Source organism: Heterodontus francisci, chromosome 2, assembly GCF_036365525.1.
Source record: "Heterodontus francisci isolate sHetFra1 chromosome 2, sHetFra1.hap1, whole genome shotgun sequence".
NCBI lineage: Eukaryota > Metazoa > Chordata > Chondrichthyes > Heterodontiformes > Heterodontidae > Heterodontus > Heterodontus francisci.
The window spans coordinates 118,701,258-118,726,503 of record NC_090372.1 but is presented as its reverse complement, the minus strand read 5'-3'; the positions used below and the strand labels follow the sequence as shown (position 1 = coordinate 118,726,503).

Here is a 25,246-nt window from a genome sequence, read left to right as displayed (position 1 = left end):
AGCAGCAGCCCTGTTGCTAATTCTACACTTCAACTTGGTGTAGCAGAGAACTGAAAGTGAGTGCCACCTCCAGTCTGAAATTTTAACCACCAGAAATCTGCAATACCTCAGGTTCAAGGCCTGCACCTTTAAAAGAGACTCTTCTACGTAGAAGATTCAACGGGTTTACCATAAACCACGAACATCCACCACCCACTTTGAACTCTTACCCATTACCTTCAGAGAGCATAGACCCAATTTAATCAGCCTCCCATCATAGGACACGCCTCTCATCCCAGCAAGCAATCTAGTGAACGACCGTTGTACCACCTCTAATGTCAGTATATCCTTCCTTTAAATATGGAGACCAAAACTGCACACTTTACTCTAGTTGTACCTCACCAAAGTCCAGTACAATTTTAGCAAGACATCTTTATTTTGTACTCCAATCCCCTTGCAATAAAGGCCAACATGCCATTTGCCTTCCTGATGTTTGCTGTGCCTGCATGCTAACTTCCTGTGTTCCTTTTGTGAGTACAGCCAAGTCCCTCTGAACATCAACATTTGCAAGTTTCACACCTTCTTAAAAAAAATTCTGCTTTTCTATTCTTACTACCTAAGTAGATAACCTCACACTTCCCTATGTTATATTCCATCTGCCACCTTGTTGCCCACTCACTTAACCTGTCTGTATCTCTTTACAGCCTCTTGTGTCCTCCTCACAGCTTGCATTCCCATCTAGCTTTCATCTTCTTTACAGATGCTGACTGACCTATTTATTTACAGGATTTTCGATTATCATTACAGAAGCACTGGCTATATTTGCTGATTTGAATGTCACCATTCCCTAGCCCTTTCATTTCCCCTATACCCAATGCCAATCCTAGCCTGTCTATTTAGACCTCATTTCCAGATATATCTGACTCTTAATTCTGCAGGTTTTCTTTTTACATAGTGCCAAGGAACATTCAAAGGACTTTCAGCTTGTACGCTGTCATGCTAGGCCCCCACCTGCCAAGAATGTGACACATTAATTTCTTCATGAACATTGATTTTAAGCTGTTACTGGAGTGAAGAAAGGACTTGTTAAACAGATAAGCCGTGGCTAGAAAATACATTTGCATGTTAACAGACAGTGATTGGAAGGACAAAGGACCATTGCCCGACACATTCAACCCATGTTGGACCTTGATCACCACGTATTGTGTGTAAGAGGCGCATTCCCAAGACTACTAAGGTGGTACAATCCAAGACGTGGTCAGACTAGTTAGTCGCATGACTAACCTGCTTGGCAACTTAAGTTTTTCTGAATTGTACAAACAGTTTAAACTGAGAGTGTCTGTTTGCTCCTGGACTGAGAAGGTCTCTCCTGTCTGCTCCCATCTCTTTCTCACAAGCCTCTGAATCCACTGAAGACACATGAACCCCAAAAGAGAAAAATCTCCTAAAGCGAACAAGGTTTAAGAAGAATACTGGGCCCCAACGAAAAGCAAGATCTACTTACAATCAAGGACTCTACAGTGAGCTCAAAGAACTGTAACAAAAACTCTTCAGATATTTCCTCAAACTTTTCACTTTGTTTTCTTCTCTTTTCTGTCTCTATTTGCATGTGTGTATTGCGTATGCATGCTAGCGTGGGTGCTTCGTGTATCCGTAGGCATCAACCGAATTAGAGTTTAATAAATTTCAACCTTCTTTAAACCTAAGAAAACCTGTTTGTGCTGGTTTATTTGCCTTATAATAGGAAAGCAGTGAACATGGATTCACCAAGGGGAAGCTAAAAACACCGTGTGTTTAAAATTGAACCCTGTTACAGTAAGACTAGGTGAAGGCTGAGAGGGAACTGTAGATCCCGTTCTCATCTGGTCGTAACAATACTGATTTTTTTTCGAACTTGTTCATTGTATGTCAGTTCACCTTCTTTATTTTCCGAATGGAGTCCATCCTTTTTAAGTAATATATTTCCTATTCTTTTACCATACTTATTTATCTATGTTTCATGTACACGAGACATAAGTTTTAATTGGACTGAGTTTTTATTGTGCTTAAGTACTGCTTACATAGTTACTTCAAGAATTCTTTCCATCTTTAAGTAGTCTTGACAGTGTCACATCAGGGCAGCTTTTATGCTAAAATAGATTCATTATTTGACTTTTATTAGCCACTCAATATCCTTATCTTAAAGTCTTCTGTCTCTAGTCATGGCTCTTTTTAAGTCAAAGGTTAGCTCTAGCTTTTTCTTTAATTGTAACGATATTAAACAGTATTTAATGAATAAATAATGCCTACATTTGGTTCATATATATTTGAGAGAAATCCAGAACAGTTAGTGCCGATCCTGATGAAATTATTTTCCAGATTTATTGAAATGAAAAGTAAAACAATTGGGAAATAAAATCTGTGAAATTATCTTTTAAATTTGAAATTGAGGTTCTAGAGACAATGTTTGATTCTTACAATGCAGTGGTTTTCTCGTCAGTTGGTATTTTGACTAGAAGTTCCTGAAAAGTATCACCAGGCAAAGGTTTTGTGTAACAAGCAAATATAGTATAAGAATATTAAAGGTGAAATCTCAGCACGTCATTCTCAACTTTTCATAGAAATTACAACAGGGAAGCAGGCCTTTCAGTCCAGCTAGTCCATGTCAGTGTTTACCTCCACATAAATAAAAAGTTCTTATCATATTATCAGCCCTGTTCCCATATACCTTTGATCCCTTTTTCTTCCACCTATCCAATCCAAATTTGAATGTTGACATAGTATTTCAACCACCAATCTTGGAGGTAAATTCACAGCCTCACAGCTCTCCTTGTTTTAAAAACAAAAAATTCTCTGGCTCTCTGTTATTAATCTCTTACATTTACCTCTCACTTCGGGGTTGTGGGTTCAAGCCCTACTCTAGAGACTTGAGTACATGATCGGGACTGGCACTTTGTGCAGTACTGAGGGAATGCTGCCATGTCAGAGATGCTATCTTTTTTTATTTGTTTCAAGGGATATGGGCGTTGTTGGCAAGGCCAGCATTTGTTGCCCATCCCTAATTGCCCTTGAGAAGATGGTGGGGAGCTGCCTTGAACTGCTGTAGTCCATCTGTGGATGACACAATAAACCAAGAAACCATCTGTCCTCTCAATGACAAACGATCCCATGGCACTACTTCAAAATCAGCAGGAGAGTTCTCCCATTGCCTTGGCCAACATTCATCCCTCAACCAACAGATTTATTTCATTGTTGTTTGTGGAATCTTGCAGGGCTCAAATTTATTGCCACATTTCCCTACATCACAATAGTTGCTATACTTGATTAAAAAAAAATGTACTTAACTGACTGTCAGTTGCTTTGTGGCATCCTGAAGTTGTGAAATGCACTACATCAATGCGTGTTCTTTCCTTTTTCCTTTCTTGTATCTGTGGCACCTTATTCTAGGCCCCTCTGCTGCTTCCATCTACCTTGTTCCATTCTTTCTTAAATGCAATTATTTATAATTCGCCACCATATAATCCACTTTTCTCACAAATAAGTCTGACTTTGTATTTGCCCAACGTTGCATACATCAGTTAATTAAGGTTTTAGATCATAGAAGCATAGAACAATGCAACACAGAAGGAAACCATTCAGCCCATTGTGTCTGTGCTGGCTTTTGAAAGAATTATCCAATTGGCCCACTCACTTGCTCTTACCCATAGCCCTGCAAATTTTATAGGTTCAACCTTGAATCTTTGCTTTTATATTCTATACCCACTGGTGCTAAGACCTAGAATTCCATTAGCATTTTTTAATGACATTAATCGACCTTGAATATTGCCTTTAATGTCCTGTCATGCCCCAAATCCTCCTGTTTTTCTACAGGGCCATCTACTTTCATTCAGATCATTTAAATCGATAAATATGGCACCTCCCACTATATTTCACCTGCCATTTCACATATTAATATCCCTTTGCAGCTTTCTTTAGTCTGCTAAAGAATTAAGTATACCTCTGATGATGCCATCAACAGCAAATTTTGACATGACTCACTATAGACCCATATTCAAAGCATTGATGTAAACTATGAATAGAGATGGCGACTGAACTGAACCCTTTTGGACACCACCTCCAACCAGTATGGAAAAACTGCACTTACCCTCCTACTCTGTTTCTCATCATTTAACAATTTTTAATTGAGTTTGTTATCCTTGGTGACCATGATTTGACATGCTAAGAGCTGAATCTGCTGCTGCATCCACATGGCTTTCTGCTTTGTCTTTATTTCTGCACATTCCATTGTATACTTGTTGCATCCATTTTCCTGCCATTGTGTAAAGCCTTGCGTTTATCTGTATTGAATTTCATCTGGCACTAATTTGTTCAACTATGTAACTTTGTAGGTCCCTTCTTTGTGTCAACAACTTTGTTCCAATTTAATGTCCTGTGCATGTCAACTAAATAAATAAAAACATGCTGAGGAATTTCAAAGAATACAATTTTAAATTACTTCACTGACATACAGTAGCTTGATTTAACTTTTCTTAGTCACTCCTGATATAATTTTCTTATTGGAGAACTGTTTTCTACTGTGTTCAGGGCTCTCTCTGGTTAGTGGTGAGGTTTTATTTAACCAACCAATATGAAATATTCTCACCACTTGTACTTTTAGAAATGTAACTTTTATTGAAAAAAATTAAGATCATCTTTCATCGGCAAGTACCACAAATGAATTTATAGTGCGGCTGATGTGGAGAAGTTACTGAATCAGGCAGTGTTAGAGTGCTGATTAAGTCACATTTGAACTGAGCAGATCACTAAAGCATGTTTTATCTTTGCTTATGTTAATTGAGCTTCTTCATATATTGTCCAGGCATGAAATGAAAAATATATTGTCTGGTGCTTTTATGATTCATGAAAAAGGACTGTAGCTTATGAGGCTATAAATGTCGCCTTTGTAATTTGCTATGCTTAATTGTTAAAGTTACGTAAGTAGCAAATTCCCAGTGGACAAATCAGCATTGTCTGTTATCAGCCATTTCCTCCTCTTTGGTGTGCCATTTCCTTTTGCTGTACTTATTGGCCAGAAGCAGAACTAATATTTTTTTCTTGTTAATATGCCCTTTTGGATGTGATGAACTTGGTTAAATTTAAGGTAATAAAGTATTAATGGGAAAACCTTTTCCTGTAATTCTTTCTGTTGTTTTCATTTATCTCTTCGAGGATATCAAAACTGAAAGCTGATGATTGTAGTTGAAAGCACTCACACTGTTTGATATTTTAAATGTTTAGGAGCTTACACTGTCTTTTTATTGCCAGAACACATTTGTGACGTCTAAGCTTGTTTTTTACATGACTTGTCCAAGTTGATATGCAGAAGTATTACAAAAGCTCATTGCAAAAAGATTGTTTATGTAGAATCCTATAAATCTGATATCTCCTGTATGGCAACTTTTTTGCTGTGTTTTATTACAATATTTATTGCAGTATTTATTTTGCTGATATCAGTACAGGTAGCAGATGTTTCCTATTTGAGATGATTGAACTTTGTCTCGAATACCCATCATGCTGCCAAATTATAAGTTGGTCCATTTTAGATATGATCTAAGTTGTAAAATTGGATATTTTGTACCACTTGTGTACTAAATGTTGCTTTAATTTGTCAACATGTGGACCTTTATATTTAAAACAAAATAGATCCTGCAGAGGTTATTTTTAAAACGCCATTACTCCACAAATAGGAAAGAGCCTAGCAAGTGTAAAGTTTCCAGAAAAAAGTCAGTTGTGTATAATATTGATGAGACAATTCTTCATGAGAAACTTTTTTCTAATGGAAATTAACTACCCACTGCGAACCTATGCAAATCTATCCACACTTAATATCATTTTTTCTAAGTTCCTGCGTCCACATTTATGATAGAACTTTACTATGTAAACTTCGAGGGTTGTAATTACAGCAGTTACCATCGATAATTATACTTGGATGAATTATTAATGAGGTGCTACCACTGGAATAGTACCCGAGCATGAGTCGCTGTTATAAGGAGAGAAAATTGAAAGCAAATCTTGGAGGGAAAAAAAGTGGATTCCAATTCAAATTAAGTGTAGGGTAAAATTTTACTTTTGCCAAAGATTGCAAATGGGTGGTAGCATTTTGGCACCCCGTAATCCATCCCACCTGATTTAACTTTCCATTCCTAATGCTGCACTCAGTTGAATTTCACCCCTATGGAATCATACAAGTTTCATCACAGGAAACCACTTGGTCCATTATGTCTATGATAACTCAATATTAGATTTGTCCACAGAAAAGCAGGACAAATCAAATACAGCTAATTATTGCCTCATTAGTCTATTCTTAATCATTAGCAAAGTAATGGAAGATATCGTCAACAGTGTTATTAAGCAGCACTTATCAACGAATAAGTTGCTCACCGATGTTCAGTTTTGGCTCCGCCAAGACCATTCAGCTCCAGACCTCATTACATCCTTGGTCCAAATATGGACAAAAGACCTGAATTCTAGAGGAGAGGTGAGAGTGAGTGCCCTTGACATCAAGGCAGCATTTGATTGAATGTGCCATCAAGGAGTCTGAGCAAAATTGACGTCAGTCAGGTGGAAAGCTTTCCACTGGCTGGAGTCATAGTTAGCACAAAGGAAGATGGTTGTGGTTGTTTGAGGCCAATCATCTCAGCCCCAGGATATCACTGCAGCTGTTCCACTGGTCCTAAGCCCAACCATCTTCAGTTCCTTCATCAATGGCTGTCCCTCCATCATAAGGTCAGCGGTGAGAATGTTTGTTGATGATTGCACAGTGTTTAGTCTAATTCGCAATGTCTCAGCTATTGAAACACTGTGTCTATGTTGAGCAAGGCCTGGACCACATTCAGGCTTGGGCTGAGAAGTGGCAAGTATCATTCACGGGAAATGACCGTCTCCAACAAGTGAAAGTCTAACCCCCCTCCCTTGACATTCAATGACATTAAAAGCAATATAGTAATTGTGGGGGACTTTAATCTTCATATAGACCGGGCCAATCAAATTGACAAAGGTGATGTGGAAGATGACTTTGTAGAATGTTTTTGTGACAGTTTCCTAGAACAATATGTTGTGGAAACAACTAAGGATAAATCGATTTTAGTGAAGTGAGACAGAGTTAATTAGTAATCTCATTGTGAAAGATCCACTGGAAAAAAGTGACCACAATACAATTGAATTCCATATTAAGTTTGAAAGTGACATTCTGGAGGGTTAGAACATAGAACATTACAGTGCAGTACAGGCCCTTCGGCCCTCGATGTTGCGCCGGTTGTTTTTCAGATTGGAGGCCGGTGAGCAGTGGTGTGCCGCAGGGATCGGTGCTGGGCCCTCTGTTGTTTGTCATTATATATCAATGACTTGGATGTGAATGTAGGGGGCATGATTAGTAAATCTGCAGATGACACCAAAATTGGTGGTATAGTGGACAGTGAAGAAGATTGTCTAAAGTTACAACAGGATATAGATCAACTGGGAAAGTGGGCAAGGGATTGGCAAATGGAATTTAATGCAGATAATGGAATAGGATGGGTGCAATTGACACCTTAGTTTTGAAGATTTTCATTTGTCCCTGTCTGGCAGTTTGAATATACAAAGGCCAAGTCCTTTTCCTTCGGATGTCATTTTTGGAGGACATTGTTCACTTTTTAAAAGGTCCAACTTTTAAAAGGCAAAGTCAGTTTTTATAACTCTTCAGTTTTAGTCCATAATTTTTCCATCATCCCACTTCTTGTATGCGTGACACAGGGTAGACACTTGGAGATTGTTTCTTCCAGTTGGAGAATCTAGAAAGCAGGGGCACAGTCTCAGGATATGGGGCGATCATTTAGGACTGAGATAAGGAGAAATTTCTTCACTCAAAAGGTTGTGAATCTTCTGAATTCTCTAACCCAGAGGGTTGTGAATGCTCCATCGTTGAATATATTTAAGGCTGAGATAGACAGATTTGTGGTCTTTCAAGGATTCAAGGGATATGGGAAAAGGGCGGGCAATTGGAGTTGAGGCCGAGAATCAGCCACGATCGTAGGCTCGAGGGGCCATGTGGCCTACTCCTGCTCCTATTTCCTTTTGATGTTTTGTTCTTACCATCACTCAGTCGCTCACCATCAACATCCTGGGGGAGGGGTCACCATTGAGTAGAAACATAACTGAACCAGTCACACAAGTACAGTGGCTACAAGAGCAGGTCAGAGGCTGGGTATTCTCCTACCTCCCCAAAGTCTTTGCCCCATCTATAAGGCACAGATCTGGAATGTGATTGCCTGGATGAGTGTCACTCCAACAATACTCAAGAAGTTTGAGGCTATCCAGACACTAGCTGCAGTGTGTACCATCTAAAAAATGCACTGCTGCAGCTCACCAAGACTTCTTCGACAGCAAATCCACCTAGAGGAGCAAGGATAACAGGTGGATGGGAACCCCTCCACTTGCAAGTTCCCCTGCAGGTTACACACCATCGTGACCTGGAGACATGTTGCCATTCATTCATCATCACTGGGTCAAAATCTTGGAACTCACTATCCAACACACAGTGGATGCATCTACACCACATGAACTGTAGCAGTTCAAGAAGGCAGCACCCCACCACCTTCTCAAGGGCAATTAGAGATAGGCAATAAATGCTTTCCTTGTAGCAACACCCCCGCCCAGCAACAAATTCTAAAAAAGAAAATTGCTTGCTTATGTAGCATTTCCCTTTCCCCTTTAATATCTTTATTCAAAAGCATATTTAATTTCCTGTTAAATGTTGTGATTGACTGGACTTCAGTAGCGATTTACAGTAATGCATTTCGTTTTCTATTACCTTCTGTGACAAAATATTCTTCTAACCTTCCACTTCATGCTTCAACTGCCAATTGTAAATTCATGCCTCTCGTTACCAGTTCTCTGACCAACAGAAATCATTTTTCACTATTTTCTCTGTCAGACTCTGCATAAATACTTCTGTTGAATACCTTCCTTAATTTCTGCTCCAGTGAATATGTTTTTGAATTTTACACTATAGCATATATTTCTATCCTCTGTTCCTTTTCTCACAACTTATCACTTAACATTGACCTAAAATGACCTATATTTACCACATATCCACTCTTAGCCACAACCTGTATGTATTCTCCAATCTTTCACCTTTTCCTTTATCGTTTATCATGCTGTGAGGTTGTTATTGTCAATAATTTTCAGTAGTATTCTTTACATGTCCAAGAACAAATTCTTTTGTATATGGAGAATGAATGGTCCAAGCACAGTTCCTTCAGCACACCACATTGAGGCATCCCTTTGCTCATACTTTCTGTTTTCTATCCTTCAGTGTGCACTCTGTCAGTACTGTCACTTTATCTTTATACCACAGACCTTAATCTTTGCAATAAGCCTCTTACATGCACTTTATGAATCACTTTTCTGGAAGTCCAAAGATATCAGCTGCTGCATTCATGCTGTCCGTATGTTTGGTAATGACCTCAAACAATTTAAATAAATTGGTCACGCATGACCTGCCCTTTACAAATCCGTGTTGAATGTCCATGATTCACTTTTATACATTCATTATCCATTTTTATGGCAATTAACAGTTTTCCAATAATGTGAGACGAAGTAGTCTATAATTACCTGCCATCAGTGACAATTACATCAACAGAAAACTATAGAATCATAGAAAGTTTAAGGCACAGAAAGAGGCCACTTGGGCCATCCACCTATTCTCATCCCACCTTCCAACATTCTGTCTGTAGCCCTGCAGATCACGGCACTTGAAGTGCATATCCAAACTCCTTTTGAATGAGTTAAGGATTTTTGCCTCAACTCCCCTTTCAGCCAGTGAGTTCCAGACCCCCAACATCCTCTGGGTGAAAAGGTTTTTCCTCATCTCTAATTTTTCCACCAATCACTTTAAATCTGTGTTCCCTAGTCACTGACCTCTCTGCTAAGGTGAATAGGCACTTCACCTCCACTCTATCCAGGCCCCTCAAAATGTTGTACATTTCAATCACATCTCCTCTCAGCCTGCTCTAATCCAAGTAGAACAACCCCAGTCTATCCAATCTTTCCAGTCCTGGCAACCTCCTCGTAAATCTCCTCTGTACCCTCTCCAGTGCAATTGCATCCTTTCTATAATGAGGTGACCAGACCTGCACACATTACTCAAGTTGTGGCCTAACCAATGAGTTATACAGTTCCAGCATAACCTCCCTGCTCTTATATTCTGTACCTCGGCTAATAAAAGGAAGGATTCCATATGCCTTCTTAACCACCTTATCGACCTGTATTGCTATCTTCCGGGATCTGTGGACATTCACTCCAATGTCTCTCACTTTCTCTACACTTCTCAGTATTTTCCCATTAATTGTGTATTCCTTTGCCTTGTTTGATCTCCCCAAATGCATCAGCTCATACTTCTCCAAGTTGAATTCCATTTGCCACTTTTCTGCACATCTGACCAGGCCATCAATGTCTTCCTACAGCTATCCTCCTCACTATCTACCACACGGCCAACCTGTAATATTTTTTTTTAAATGTGTACATGGTGAGTAAAAGAATTAACATAAAATGTAAATGGTGGAGCTGTTGCAATTAAACATTCTAGAAAGAACAAACGACTTTCATTTATATAGTGCCTTTCACAACTACAGGACACCCCAAAGCATTTTACAGCCAGTGAAGTAATTCTGAAGTGTTGTAGTGTTGGAAATGTGGCAGCCTATTTGCACACAAAAAACGCTCACAAATAGCAATGTGTAATAACCAGATAGTCTGTTTTTGTGATGTTTGATGAATAGCTATTAGCCTGGACACTGGGGATAACTCCCCTGCTCCTCTTCGAAATAGTGCCATGGGATCTTCTACATCTGCCTGATAGGACAGATGGGACCTCAACTTAATGTCTCTTGTTTAAAACTAGAACCTTTCTGATGAAAGGTCACAGACTTGAAATGTTAGCTCTGTTTTTCTCTCCACAGATACTGCCAGACCTACTGAGTATTTCCAGCATTTTCTGTTTCTATTTCTTACTCCAACAATATTGTTTTATGAAATCTAATTTTTATGCTCTCTTGCTGCTTCAGCACAAATGTCAGTATAAATAAAGGAAATAAGATTAATAAGCATGAAATTTCACACTTTTGTTAAATAATACATTGCTTGGAAATCTAATCTCTGTTTGAAAATATCAAATGCTATCTTGTCAATATGATGGAATAGAATTGGGTGAAGCAAGATACTCCTATTATAAGACATTGTAACATGTGTTACCTTGATGTAACTGTTCCTCTAAGCCTGACGGCAGCAATGGAAAGTTCATTATTGCTTGAATGAGGCAATGATTTTTGAAATCTGCAATCAAGTCTGTCAATGTCGTACACTAAGCAGGGTCTGATCAAATAGTAATATGGACTGCGAATGTACTCTACTGGAATACTGGAAATCAATCTCAAGAATGGAACTACATTACTAGTTAAACACCACCATTAAATAACAGGGAGAAATCGACAAATTGGGACTTATTTGCAACACAGAAGTAACAAAAAGTTAACACAAAATCAACATAATCTAGTAATAATTCATTCAGCAAATCAGGTGGACATGACATTGGAAGATGAAATTATAAATGATATAACTGGTTTAAAATAAAAACAGGAGAAATATTAAATAAATTAATTTGACTCAAAGAGGATAAAACCCCTAGCCTGGATGGATTGCATCCATGTATTTTAAAATAATTGAGGAAAGAGATAGCAGGGGCACTATTACACATATTCAGCAATTAGCAAGAAACAGCTTTAGTGCCAGAAGACAGCAGACAGCTAATCTATATTTAAAAATGGTGATAGAATGTGTCCGGGAACTATAAACCAGTCAACACTGGTAATAGGAAAAATAATGGAATCCCTACTCAAAGAGAGAATAGAAAAACACCTAGAAACCAAAAATATAATTATGAATAGTCAGCATATATTTCAAAAGGGAAAGTCTTGCTTGACTAATCTCATTGAATTCTTTGAGGAAGTAACAAGGAGAATAGACAAGGGTAATGCAGTAGATGTAATATAACAAGATTTCCAAAAGGCCTTCGAAAGTACCACATAATAGACCAACAAATAAGGTTAGAGCATGCAGAGTTAGAAAATAATTAGCAGAATGTATAGCTAGCTGGCTGAAAGACAGAAAGTAGAGAGCAGGCGTAAACGGTAGTTATTCACAGTGGCAGAATATGGGAAGTGGGGTCCCACAAGGATCAGTGCTGGGACCACTGATGTTCATGATTTATATTCTCGATCTGATATCAAAAACACAATTTCTAAATTTGCGGACAGCGCCAGAAACTACAACAAATTAGAAGAAGACATTACTAAACTTGAAGAATGGGCATATAATTGGCAAATGAATTTCAATGTAGATAAATGTGAATTAAATTGATAAGAAAAATAAGGAGGTCACATATTAATTGGGAAATAAGAATCTAAATGAGGTAGAGAAGCAAAGTGATCTGGGAGTACAATTACAGAAATCACTAAGTTGTGACACAGATCAATAAGGCCATAATAAAAGCAAACCAAGCATTAGTGTTTATTTCTAGAGGGATAGAATTGAAAAGTAGAGAGATTATGCTAAACTAGTATCGAGCCTTGATTAGACCACACTTGGAGTACTGTATGCCTTTCTTGTAGCCATATTATGAAAAGGATATCAAGGCACTGGAGAGGGTACAAAAAAGATTCACAAGGATGCTACCAGAGCTATGAGATTATACCTTTCCGAAAGGATGCTTGACTGCGTCTCTTTTCAAAAGAGAGAGCTGAGGAATGACCTAATAGAGGTCTTAAAATTATGAAAGGTTTTGATACAGTAGACAGAATGGTTTCACTTTTGGAGAAGAACAAGATTAGAGGCCATCAATATAAAATTGACACCATAAAATAAAATAATGAGTATATTCAAGAAAAAGGTTAATAGATTTTTGGTTATTAAGAGAATTAAGGAATATGTGAGTAAAACTTCTTTACTCAGAATAGTGAGAATGTGGAACTTGCTACCACAGGGGATAGTTGAGGCAAACAGTATAGTTACATTTAAGAGGAAGCTAAATAAGCTTGTGAGAGAGGAGTATGCTGATATTTAGAAGAGAAAGAGCGGAAGGAGACTCAAGTGACACCATAAATGCCATCATGAACTGGTTGGACCGGTGGCCCATTTCTGTGCAGTATATTCTTTGTAATACTATGTAAATGTTTGTATGTCTGGGCATTGTTTCTTAGCCCATGGCTCCTTCTATGGTGTATGGCTGACAGCTCAGGGTCGATATTAACTTCAGCCACTACCCCTTTCCTCCCGCCATGGTGGGTGAGAGAGAGTTGGGTTAAAAGGGGTTTAAAATTTTAAAAATCGCTGAACTTGTCCCCAACCTGGCACACAAATACCTAGCAGTATTTCACTAGTTTAGCAATGGTGGGTAATCTCCTAGCACTGGCTTTCATGCTTGGTGGTTGCCTATGCTATCAGTCTGGCCAGCTGCCAGGGGAAATGGAAGAAGAAAATGATATTGTGCTCCAACAGTTAAATTCAGCCCCCTCACTACTTCCGTCCCCCACTCTTTCCCCACCACCATATAATTATTGGGGCCCTCATGTCAGAACTCTTTGAAGTTAAGATAAAAGAACATCTGGTGTTTTCTTTTAGTCCCATCTACTGTTACAATGACTGTCATGTTTATTTTACAGAATATTGCTTCTCTGGATTTTTGTCAAACACAAATGAATTCTCTAAAATGTCAGAAAACTTCAAACTCAAGTCAAAGATGTAGATATTTTGATGCATTTTTTTTTAAGAGGAGCAGGATCATGGAACTCCTTCAAGCGCTAAAGTATAGTTTTGAAATAGTTACGGCTTACATGTTTAAATTACATTGTAAAGACACATTGCTGATGATCTAGACAAGCTCACAGTATAATTATGTGATATTCTATCTTTTTGAGAAACATTTACACAATATAATTTGTTCTACATATTCTTCAGCTCTCATCCACAATGCGAACACATACACAAAATAATGCTTCTTATTCCAGAACCCTGGAGCAAAGAGCTGCTTGTAATTTATATCACATCTCTGTTTTCCTCATACACTGAACCAAATGGATATTTAATCATCTATTACTTTTGTTGCAGTACGCTACTGCACTTTTGAAAGATGTTCATTTTTATACAAATGCATCTACTTCAATTAGTCCATCATTATGGCTGCTGTGGTTTTGGAAGTGATTATGCAGAGGTGTTGAATACTGCCATTATTCATGAATCACCCGAATCACCTTTGGAAACAAAATTTCTATCCCAAATTTTAACTCCTCCACCATTTATTTCTGACAGTCTAGCTGCTGTGGTTTCTCATTTATCTGAAAGATTTTACTTGCAGCAGTATTCCACCATCTACAAGCCTCAAGTCAGGAGTGTGATGGAATACTCTTCACTTGTCTGGATGAGTGCAGCTCCAACAACACTCAAGAAGCTCAACACCATCCAGGACAAAGCAGTCCACTTGATTAGCACCCCATCCATCACCTTCAACATTCACTCCCTCCACCACCACAGTGGTAGCAGTGTGTGCCATATACAAGATGCACTGCAACAACTCACCAAGGCTCCTTTGACAGCACCTTCCAAACCCGCGACCTCTACCATCTAGAAGGACAAGGGCAGCTGATGCATGGCAACACCAGCACCTACAAGTTCCCCCCAATCCACACACCATCCTGACTTGGAACTATATCGCTGCTCCTTCACTGTCGCTGGTTCAACATCCTGGAACTCCCTCCCTAACAGCACTGTTGGTGTACCTACATCACGTGGACTGTTGCAGTTCAAGAAGGCAGCTCAACATCATGTACTCAATGGCAGTTAGGGATGGGCAATTAAAGCTGGCCTAGCTACCCACGTCCACATCCCGCGAAAGAATAAAAAAAATTCTGATTTACCATACCGCATAATGTACATTGTTACACTTTTGCACAGCAAATGTTCATAAATTTTATGTATAATTTTTAACATGCACATACCTTGCTTTATGATTTATGTAAGAACAGGAGTAGGCCATTTATCCCCTCTTGAACTTATTCCACCGTTTAATTAGATCATTATTAATTTGTACCTCAACTTCTCTTTAATCCATACCCCTTGATACCCTTACCGAATAAAAATCTGTAACTCAGTTTTGAAAACTTCATTTGTCCCAAAAGCATTCATAGCTTTTTAGAGAAGTGTATTCCAGATAGCCACTACCTATGGAAAAAGTGCTTCTTGATTTCACTCCTAAATGACCCAGCTCTAATTTTAAGATTGTGCCCCCTTGTTATGCATTACCCCACTATGGGAAATAACTGCTCTATCTACTCTATCCAAACTCAAGGGAATGCAAGTCAAGTTTATGCAACCTGCTCTCTTAATTTAATCATTTAAGCTGTAGTGTCATTCTGGTAGATCTGCACTGTACCTACTCCAAAGCCAATATATTTTTCCCGAGCTATGATGTCTAGAACTGAATACATTACTGCTCCCCCCCCCCCTCCCCTCCTGCCACCCCCAACCCGGACCCCAGACGGGATCTAACCAAAACTCTCCACAACTGAAGCATCTCTTCTTTCTTTTCCAGGCCCCTTGAAATAAAGGCCATCATTCCATCAGGTTTTATTACTTTTTGTACAGGTGCTAGAGCTTTTAGTGATCTGTATAAATGGACAGCTCGGAAAATTAGGAAAATATTTCATTCGTCTTTCTTGGATGCAAAAGTGGAGAACCTCACACTTCCCCATATTGAACTTCCGTCCACCACAGTTTTCCCCACTTGCCTAATATGTCAAGGTCCTATATTGGTACATTTTTACACTGAGCAATGTAAGTCCTTTGTTAAGGTTTACTCCAATAACAGGGCTTCAAATTGAAAGCACAATATCTTTAACTGGTGTTGTTTATAAAGATTGTGCTTACTTTGAGCTACAACAATGACCCAAGAGAATTTTAAATGTCTTCAACACTTAAGATGAAGGCGTGATTTTCAGTTTAATATTATAAAGTGCAAAATGGTTTCTGGTGAAGTCCCTTTATCTTTCTGGCTGCTTTCAGAAGTCTCCGTATACATTCTTTAACTATAGCTTCGCAACTGCTTCCCTCACCCACAACTTTTTAATCCTCCTGTCATGCAGGCCCTCACCTGCCAAGAACGAGGCACATTAATTTCACCACATGGACATTAAATTTCAAATTGTTGCTGGGAAGAAAAGACCTGTTACAAGGAATTGCCAGGCCCCTGGCCAGAAATACATTTTTGCATATTAGCAGGCAGTGCTGGAATAAAGGACCATTCCCTGACCCACCCAATACACAAAGCCAGAAGTGGTTATGCCAGTCACGTGACCACCCTGCTGGCCAACTTGGGAAGTTTTAAATTGTAGAGACAGTGTTTGAACTGGCAGAAAGCTATTTGCTCCTGGACTAAGAAGACCTCTGTTCTGCCTGCTCCCATCTCTTTCTCACGGAACTCCAAAACCCACTGAAGACAAATGAACCCCAAGAGAGAAAAATCTCAGACATTGAACAAGGTTTAAGAAGAATACTGGGCCCCAACGAAAAGCAAGACTACCTACAATCAAGGACTCTATAGTGAGCTCCGAAGCACAGTAACGAACTTCCTTCAAAGATTGCCTCAAACTTTTTCACTTTATTTTCTTCTCTTTTCTGTCCCTATTTACATGTGTGTATTGCATGTGCATGCTAGCATGGGCATGTCGTGTATCCATAGGCGTTAACCGGATTAGAGTTTAAGTTTAACAAAATTTCATTTTTCTTCTTTAAACCTGAGAAAACCCGGTGTGATGATTTCTTTGCCTTATAATTGGAAAGCGGTGAATAAGGATTCACCAAGGGGGAGCTAAAAAAAACACGGTGTGTTTTAAAAATCAAACCCTGTTACAGTAAGACCAGGTGAAGGCTGAAAGGGAACCCCTAGACCTCTTTCTCACCTGGTCGTAACACCTCCCTTGTTTCACTCCAGCTGATTGTACATTATTTCTCTCTATCTTGTAATATTCTTTGAGATGTCCTTCAGTACATGAGCGCTGAAGTTGTAATCAGGGCAACTGCTTCACATTTAATTAATTCTGACATCCTTTGAGTTTGCTTTCGGTGCTCATACAATGTTACATTGCAATTGCAGAGATATTTTGCTATTTAATAAGTACTCACCTCTGTATTAAATAGAATACTTTGTTAATACTCAAGGTTAAATTAATTAGCTCAGAAAGCTATTTAGGTCACACTAAATGGATATATAGGTTTTAGATGACTGTTCTGCTTAATGGATCAGACTCGACAAACATGTCAGCAGATAAAGTGTTCCACATTAACAATATGGCTCATCTAAAGATTGGTATGGCAGTAAGACCACTTAATTTTTATTTGTTAAAGCAAAGAACTGCAGAAATTCAAATGATGGTAATTTAAATCTAAATTTAAACCCCAGTTCCGAAGAAGGGTCACTGACCCGAAACGTTAACTCTGCTTCTCTTTCCACAGATGCTGCCAGACCTGCTGAGTGATTCCAGCATTTCTTGTTTTTATTTCAGATTTCCAGCATCCGCAGTATTTTGCTTTTATTTTATATTACTGTAATTTAAATCTTATTCTTTTTGGTTTAGAACCGTCCAATTATTGTAAGAACATGTAAACAAGTATGTAAGAACATAAGAAATGGGAGCAGGAGTAGACCATACAGCCCCTCTAGGGTCTCTGCCATTTAGTATGATAATTTCTGATCCTTGGCCTCAACTCCACTTTCCCGCCCCTTCTCTCTATCCCGTGATTCCCTGAGTGGCCAAAAATATTTCTATCTCGAGCCTTAAATATATTCAGTGATGGAGCATCCACAACCCGCTGGAGTTGAAAATTCCAAAGATTCACAACTGTTTGAAGAAACTTCTCATCTTAGTCCTAAATGGTTGTCCCCTTATCCTGAGACTGTGCCCCCGTGTCCTAGATTCTCCAGCCAGGGGAAACAATCTGTCAGTGTTTACCCTGTCAAGCCCCTTCAGAACCTTGTGTGTTTCAATGAGATCACCTCTCATTCTTCTAAACTCCAGAAAATATAGGCCCAGTTTGCTCAGCCTCTCCTCCCAGAACAGGAGAGGACAACCCTCTCCTCCCAGAAACCAATCTAATGAGCATTGACTGTACCGCCTCCGAGGCAAGTATATCCTTCCTTGGATATGGAGACCAAAATTGTGGTCTCACCAAAGCCCTTTACAATTGTAACAAGACTTCCTTATTCTTGTACTCCAATCCCCTTGTAATGAAGGCCAACCGGGTATTTGCCTTCCTAATTATTTGCTGTAACTGCATGCCAACTTTCTGTGTTCCTTGAATGAGTAGACCCAAATTCCTCTGAACATCAACATTTACAAGTTTCACACCTTTTTTAAAAAAAAATATATTCTGTTTATCCTTACTACCAAAATGAATTACCTCACACGTCCCCACATTATACTCCATCTGCCACCTTGTTTGCCCGCTCACTTAATCTTTATGCCAATTACAAATACATGCCTGTGTATGAATGTGCCTTATTTTGTATATGAGGGATTATCAGCAGTGATGTCCAACTGTGATTTGAGAATTGTATATGCCACCTCTTGGAACTGTTTGAGAAAAATTGTACCTACTTTATCTCCCGTTATTGCTCAACCTGTTTTTTGTAAGCTATGATTTTGTTTTCCTTTAACTTGTTTTTATATCCTGTTGTCTTGTAGCTTGTTCCAGTTTGACTCTTAGCTCATCCTTTATTCTCACTCTTTTGACCTCTCTGTAGCCCTGTAGAACTCACTGTTATGAACACCTGGCAGGGTTAACAGAGAATAAAGCCCCAACTGCCAAGCACCCAGTTCCTCATATGCAAGGTCAGTCCAAATCCTCAATATTTTTTCTAAATGGAAAAGGAACCATTTTTGCACTTTTCATATGTTAAGAACAAAGTTTGGCGTGATACAAATTATGTAAGGGCAGTAGTGATTAGAAGAAGCATTTATGATGCAACCAAAATAGCACAAGGTATTCAATTATATATCTGTACATTTGACCTCTCTTTGTTCATACCCAAGTTGCTGCTCCCCCAACTACTAACCGATTCCCTATTCCCCACTCCAACTTGACTTCAGTTGTTAAAGCCCCATTTTTTTCAATGCCATTAATCCCACCCTATGTGTACTGTCATTGGAAATTCATGTGAGAACAGAAGTTCCTGTCAACAGTGTACAGCAGCTGGTACTGTGGAGAGATTACCAGCATTAACTGAGAAGGAATGGGGAGAACGAGAGTGCCAGCATTGACTGAGGAATGGGGAGACAGCATACCGTGTTTTTAATAGGCTCAATGCTGTCTTTACCACTCCTCTTACTATTGCCGCAATATCTTCTAAAGTGTATTTTTCATATTCTCTTTTTGCCTGCATTATTATTTTCTTGGTCACGATCTGTACTTTCCATAATCCTTTCAGTCCTCAGTTATACTACCTTTCTCAGCTCTTCAATAAACCCTTTCCTTTTGACCACTCTTATTGGCCATGGTTGCATCATTTCGGGGTATCCCATTTGACTTCCATGGATAGGTGCTTGTTTGTAACTCTTTTTAATTGATTTGTAAATATACCAAATAATGTTCATGCTTTACATAGAAGAAAAAGAGATAATAGATAATTTAACAGCAAATGTGTTAATTAGTACTAACAGTGTGGCTTGGTTGTGACCGTGTTAGAAATCACGGTTTAATGGAGAGAAAAGAATGCCTGTCAGGTTAGTTTTTATTCTCTTCTGTCTGATAACCTATTCTCTGGGACAGTTTCAGTAACTTTTTGTTGAGGTTCACCGTTCCAACCACTGTTTTCCTCGACGACCACTCTTGAGAAACTAACGTACAGAACATAAGAGTAAAAGAATGTAGGTCCAATAGGGTAATAAAAGCAAAAATACTGCAGATGCTGGAAATCTGAAATAAAAACAAGAAATGCTGGAAATACTCAGCAGGTCTGGCAGCGACTGTGGAAGGAAAAGCAGAGTTAATGCTTCAGGTCAGTGACCCTTTATCAGAACTGGCAAATATTAGAAATGTAATAGGTTTTAAGCAAGTAAAGCGGGGGTGGGGCAAGAGATAACCAAAGAGAAGGTGTTGATAGGACAGAGTCACAGAGAATAACTGACCAGAAGGGCATGGAGCAAAGGCAGATGGTATGTTAATAGTATGGTGAAAGACTAAGCGTTAGTACAGAGAGGGTGTTAATTGACAGAAAAATGAACAGCCTGGTCCCAAGCACAAACATGAAAAAAAATGTGGGTAGGCACAGTAGAAACAAACTAAAATAAAATAAACAAAAAAATAATAACTATAAACAAAAATAAAAAGGGGGGCCCATCATGCTCTGAAATAATTGAACTCAGTGTTCAGTCCAGCAGGCTGTAGCGTGCCTAATTGGTAAATGAGGTGCTGTTCCACAAGCAGCCGAACACTGCAGCAATCCCAGAACAGAGGTGTGAGCATGAGAGTGTGGGGCGGGGTGGGGGGGGGGAGGGGGGCATGTTTTCAACTGGCTTGCCAGAAAGGGAATGGAGTTCTTTGGGGTTCTCCTGGAAAAAAGGGGAGGTGCCAATAATACAGCTCCTTTGGTTGCCAATCCACAATTTTCAATAAAATGCTGTCTCCATTCTTGGTGGTTCCATTACTTCTCTTACCTGTACCTTTCCAAAATGGGGCCCATTTGCACCAGTCTTGAAGCCAGTATGTTTCACTTTGTCAGCATACCAGGCTCCAGTAATACACCAAATCCCTTCCGAGCCTGGAGAGAAATGGTGAAAGGAGTCTCTGGCCTTGGCTCTGCTTGCTTTGTTATATTAGCTTTGTAGAAGGGTTGGCTCCAGTTTTTACATGGCAGGCTGGGAAGTTGGCGAGGACCTGGCATAGCTGGATGGGTTTTGCTGGCAGAGTCTGGTGGGACCCTAATGTAAATTCGGGCCTATTTCATTTTTAGATATATTTAAATCTTTCAAGTTGCCTTGATGGCCTTTCATGTAACAGAATTGTTACAGTGCAGGAGATCATTCGGCCCATCTTGTCTGTACCGGCTGTCCAAAAGAACAATTCACTTAGTGCTATTCCCCCGTCTTCTCCCTGTAACCCTGCACATTCTTCCTTCTCATATAACAGTCTAATTACCTTTTGAATGCTTCAATTGAACCTGCTTCCATCACACTCTCAAGGAGTGCATTCCAGACCTTAACCACTCACTGCGTAAAAGTTTTTCCTCATGTCACTTTTGCTTCCCTTATCAATTATTTTAAATCTGTGCCCTCTCATTCTCAATCCTTTCACGAGTGGGAAAAAGTTTCTCCCTGTCTACTGTGTCCCGACCCCTTATGATTTTGAATACCTATTAAATCACCTCTCAACCTTCCCTTCTCCAAGGAAAACAGTCTCAACTTCTCCACCCTATCTTCATAACTGAAATTCCTCCTCCCTGGAACCTTTCTTGTGAATCTTTTTGTATTCTCTCCAACGCCCTCAGGTCCTTCTGAAAGTGCGGCACCCAGAACTGGATGCAATACTCCAGCTGAGGCCAACTTTTGTCTTATACAAGTTCAACCTAACTTCCTTGCTCTTGCATTCTATGCCCCTATTAATAAAGTCTAGGATACCATATGCTTTATTAAATGTTCTCTCAACTTGTCCTGCCACCTTCAATGATTTATGTACACATATACCCAGGTTCCTCTGCTCCTGCGCCACCTTTTATGCCAGGTGATCCTTTCATTTTTGACCTCCCCTGCGCCAGCTCCAGCCTCCTTAGTAATGCTGGACATCAGGAATACAATATTCTTGACCTCTAACATCCGATGATGTATTTCTCTTATTCACCTATTATTTGAAAATAGTGTCTACCCATTGCGTCCGATGGAAAATGCTGGAAGTAATGGTGAGGGAGCGAGTAGAAGGATTTCCCTCCACATTTCCCATCTGCCCTAAAACCAACCCAAGATGGATGCTCAATCTTTAGGAAATTTAGGTCATCGTGTTTTAAATCAGCCAATTCCTACAATCACAGGTAAGGAGGAGATGACCTCTTAATGGCCTTTGAAGCAACTGTATCTTCTATAACTAGCTGAGGTTTTTGTGCAAAATGTGACCTCCACAACTGCTTAAGATGCTTAAGCCAGATCTAATTACAGTCCAAAACTACATCAGGCTAAACATTTTTATAAGGTTAATCACTTTAACAAGAGCAACACTCGCATTGTACTGTACGTAATGTAACGGATTGAGGCCAGTGAATCTTAGAAGGACTTGTACTATGTAAGGGAATTGCACTTACTGGTTGGCCAGGTTTTGTAAACAATATATAATTTTAAAAACATTTTTCAATTAAATATTTAACGATCTCTCCATAACTGGATTGCACTGATTCTTCAAATTATATGAAAAATTTTTCTATGAAACAAAAACTATATGGTAATTTACTATAAGGCTGATGCACAAAGAGCTGCTGTACTGCTTCAGGTGCCTAGCTCCATGTTGCTGACTGTTGAGTTCTCCTTGTAATATGGGAAGCAAGTGCTTTGTGCATATTAAACCTCACTGCCCCTCTCCCCTCTCCTAACCAATTTTAGTTAACTTATGCTAAAGCCCGTTGTGAGAATGGAGCACACCTGTGGCAGTGCTTGTTTGGAATGGATATTTTGGGAAACTGGTTAAAAAAGAGTTGATTTTTTTTCTCCTGCATGGTACTCTCTTTCCCTTTATTAGTAAAGCTCGCTTCTTTGGCCTCCATAGGCCAATGGATTAAAGTGACTTTGTGCTCCAAACCATTAATCTAAAAGAAAAATGGCAGTGCTTAAGTGGCCAACAGCAGCTCTTCACAAGCTGCTGGCGCTCAACATCCTGACACTGATTCTTACGATCTCATCACATTATGTTCTAGACACTGGGAGCGCCATAAATATATTTAAATGAGCTGATCTTATTATTGGGTGAGGTCTGGTCAGTGAGGCACAGGCTCACAGAGTACCTGAGGAACAGTGGTCCCAACAGTGCCATGCCAGAAGTGCATTGTTGGCCAATATATGTCAAATAAGGAAAGTGAAATAGGCCTAGCATTTTTTATTAAAATGAAGCAATATTTATCTGTTGAAAGATGCTGATAAATGATTATTGATTTCAATTTTAACAGATCATTGAGAAGAATATTAATCCCTTCGTTGATAAATGGGAGGAAGCAGGGGCATTCCCAGCCCATACTGTCTTCAAAATTCTTGGGAAAGCTGGCTTCCTGGGTATTAACAAACCAATAGGTAACTCACATTTATGACTCTATAATTATAATTCTAGACAATGTACTATTTGAGCATAAGAAAAGTTGTAATATAAATACGCTCAGAATTTGTTTATAAAATAAAATATAAAATGTGTAGCCTCAAGTATACATCACATATCATTTGTAAAACTAAGACTCCACCTATCTTTCTTCCCTGAATTTCTTGCTGCAGTGGTGTTTCATAGCAGTTTTGTTGAGGACTCATTAGAAGCAATTGAATCGAACGACACACTTTTTATTTTGCGCTTGGGTTGTGAGAGGTATTTTACTACCGATTTCTAGTTGCCCTGTGAAGATTGTAGTGGGCTTTCTTGAACCATTGTGATGATAGCACTCTCACAAAGTAGGCAGTTCCAGAATATTGTTCCAGCAACCTTGAAGGAACTGCAATGAATTGCCAAGTCAGCGTGGGGGGGGAATTTTGTGTTGAAGGCGGGGCTTCTGGCATCAGGCTGAAAGGTGGGGGAAAAGCTTTTCGTACCCTATTGGAGCGATCTTACAGTGTTTTCAAGGTTCAGTGTCCCGCGCCGGGATCCCTGTCCCTTTGAAGATGGGGATCAGCTGAGATGATTGACCTCTAACAACCACAACCATCTTCCTTTGTGCTAGGTATGACTCCAACCAGTGGAGAGTTTTCCCCATGATTCCCGTTGACTTCAGTTTTGCTAGGGCTCCTTGATGCCATACTCGGTCAAATGCTGCCTTGATGTCAAGGGCAGTCACTCTCACCTCACCTCTTGAGTTCAGCTCTTTTGTCCATGTTTGAACCAAGGCTGTAATGAGGTCAGGAGCTGAGTGGCTCTGGCAGAACCCAAACTCAGTGTCACTGAGCAGGTTATTGCTAAGCAAGTGCTGCTTGATGGCATTGTTGGCACTTTCCATCACTTTACTGATGATTGAGAGTAGGCTGATGGGGCGGTAGTTGGCCGGTTTGGTCTTGTCCTGCTTTTCGTGTACAGGACATACCTGGGCAATTTTCCACATTGCAGGGTAGATGCCAGTGTTGTACTGGAACAGCTTGGCTAGGGATGCGGCAAATTCTGGAGCACAGGTCTTCAATACTATTGCCGGAATATTGTCAGGGCCCATAGCCTTTGCAGTATCCAGTGCCTTCAGTCATTTCTTGGTATCACGCAGAGTGAATCGAATTGGCTGAAGTTTGGCATCTGCGATGCTGAGGACTTCAGGAGGAGGCAGAGATGGATCATCAACTCAGCACTCCTGGCTGAAGATTGTTGTAAATGCTTCAGCCTTATCTTTTGCACTGATGTGCTGGGCTCCCCCATCATTGAGGATGGGAATATTTGTGGAGCCAGCTCCTCCAGTTAGTTGTTGAATTGTCCACCACCATTCACGGCTGGATGTGGCAGGACTACAGAGCTTAGATCTGATCCGTTGGTTATGGGATCGCTTAGCTCTGTCTGACGCATGCTGCTTAGGCAGTTTGGCACGCAAGTAGTCCTGGATTGTAGCTTCACCAGGTTGATACCTCATTTTGAGGTATGCCTGGTGCTGCTCCTGGCATGCCCTTCGGCACTCTTCATTGAACCAGGGTTGGTCTCCTGGCTTGATGGTAATGGTAGAGTGAGGGACATGCCGTGCCATGAGGTCGCAAATTGTGGTTGTGTACAATTCTGCTGCTGCTGATGACCCACAGCGCCTCATGGATGCCCAGTTTTGCATTGCTAGATCTGTTCGAAATCTATCCCATTTAGCACGGTGATAGTGCCACACAACACGATGAACAGTATCCTCAATGTGAAGGCGGGACTTTGTCTCCACAAGGACTGTGCGATGGTCACTCCTACCAATACTGTCATGGACAGATGCATCTCCGGCAGGCAGATTGGTGAGGACGAGGTCAAGTATGTTTTTCCC

General features: G+C 39.8%; 1 protein-coding gene across 1 annotated transcript in view; it reads left to right on the top strand.

The window, feature by feature from the left end:
• Positions 1–25,246, top strand: part of zgc:85777 — a 100,668-nt gene that overhangs the window by 15,024 nt on the left and 60,398 nt on the right. The window contains exon 2 of the mRNA XM_068009966.1: positions 23,225–23,345. Within this exon, the coding sequence (XP_067866067.1) occupies positions 23,225–23,345 (121 nt within the window). The remainder of the gene's footprint in view (positions 1–23,224; positions 23,346–25,246) is intronic.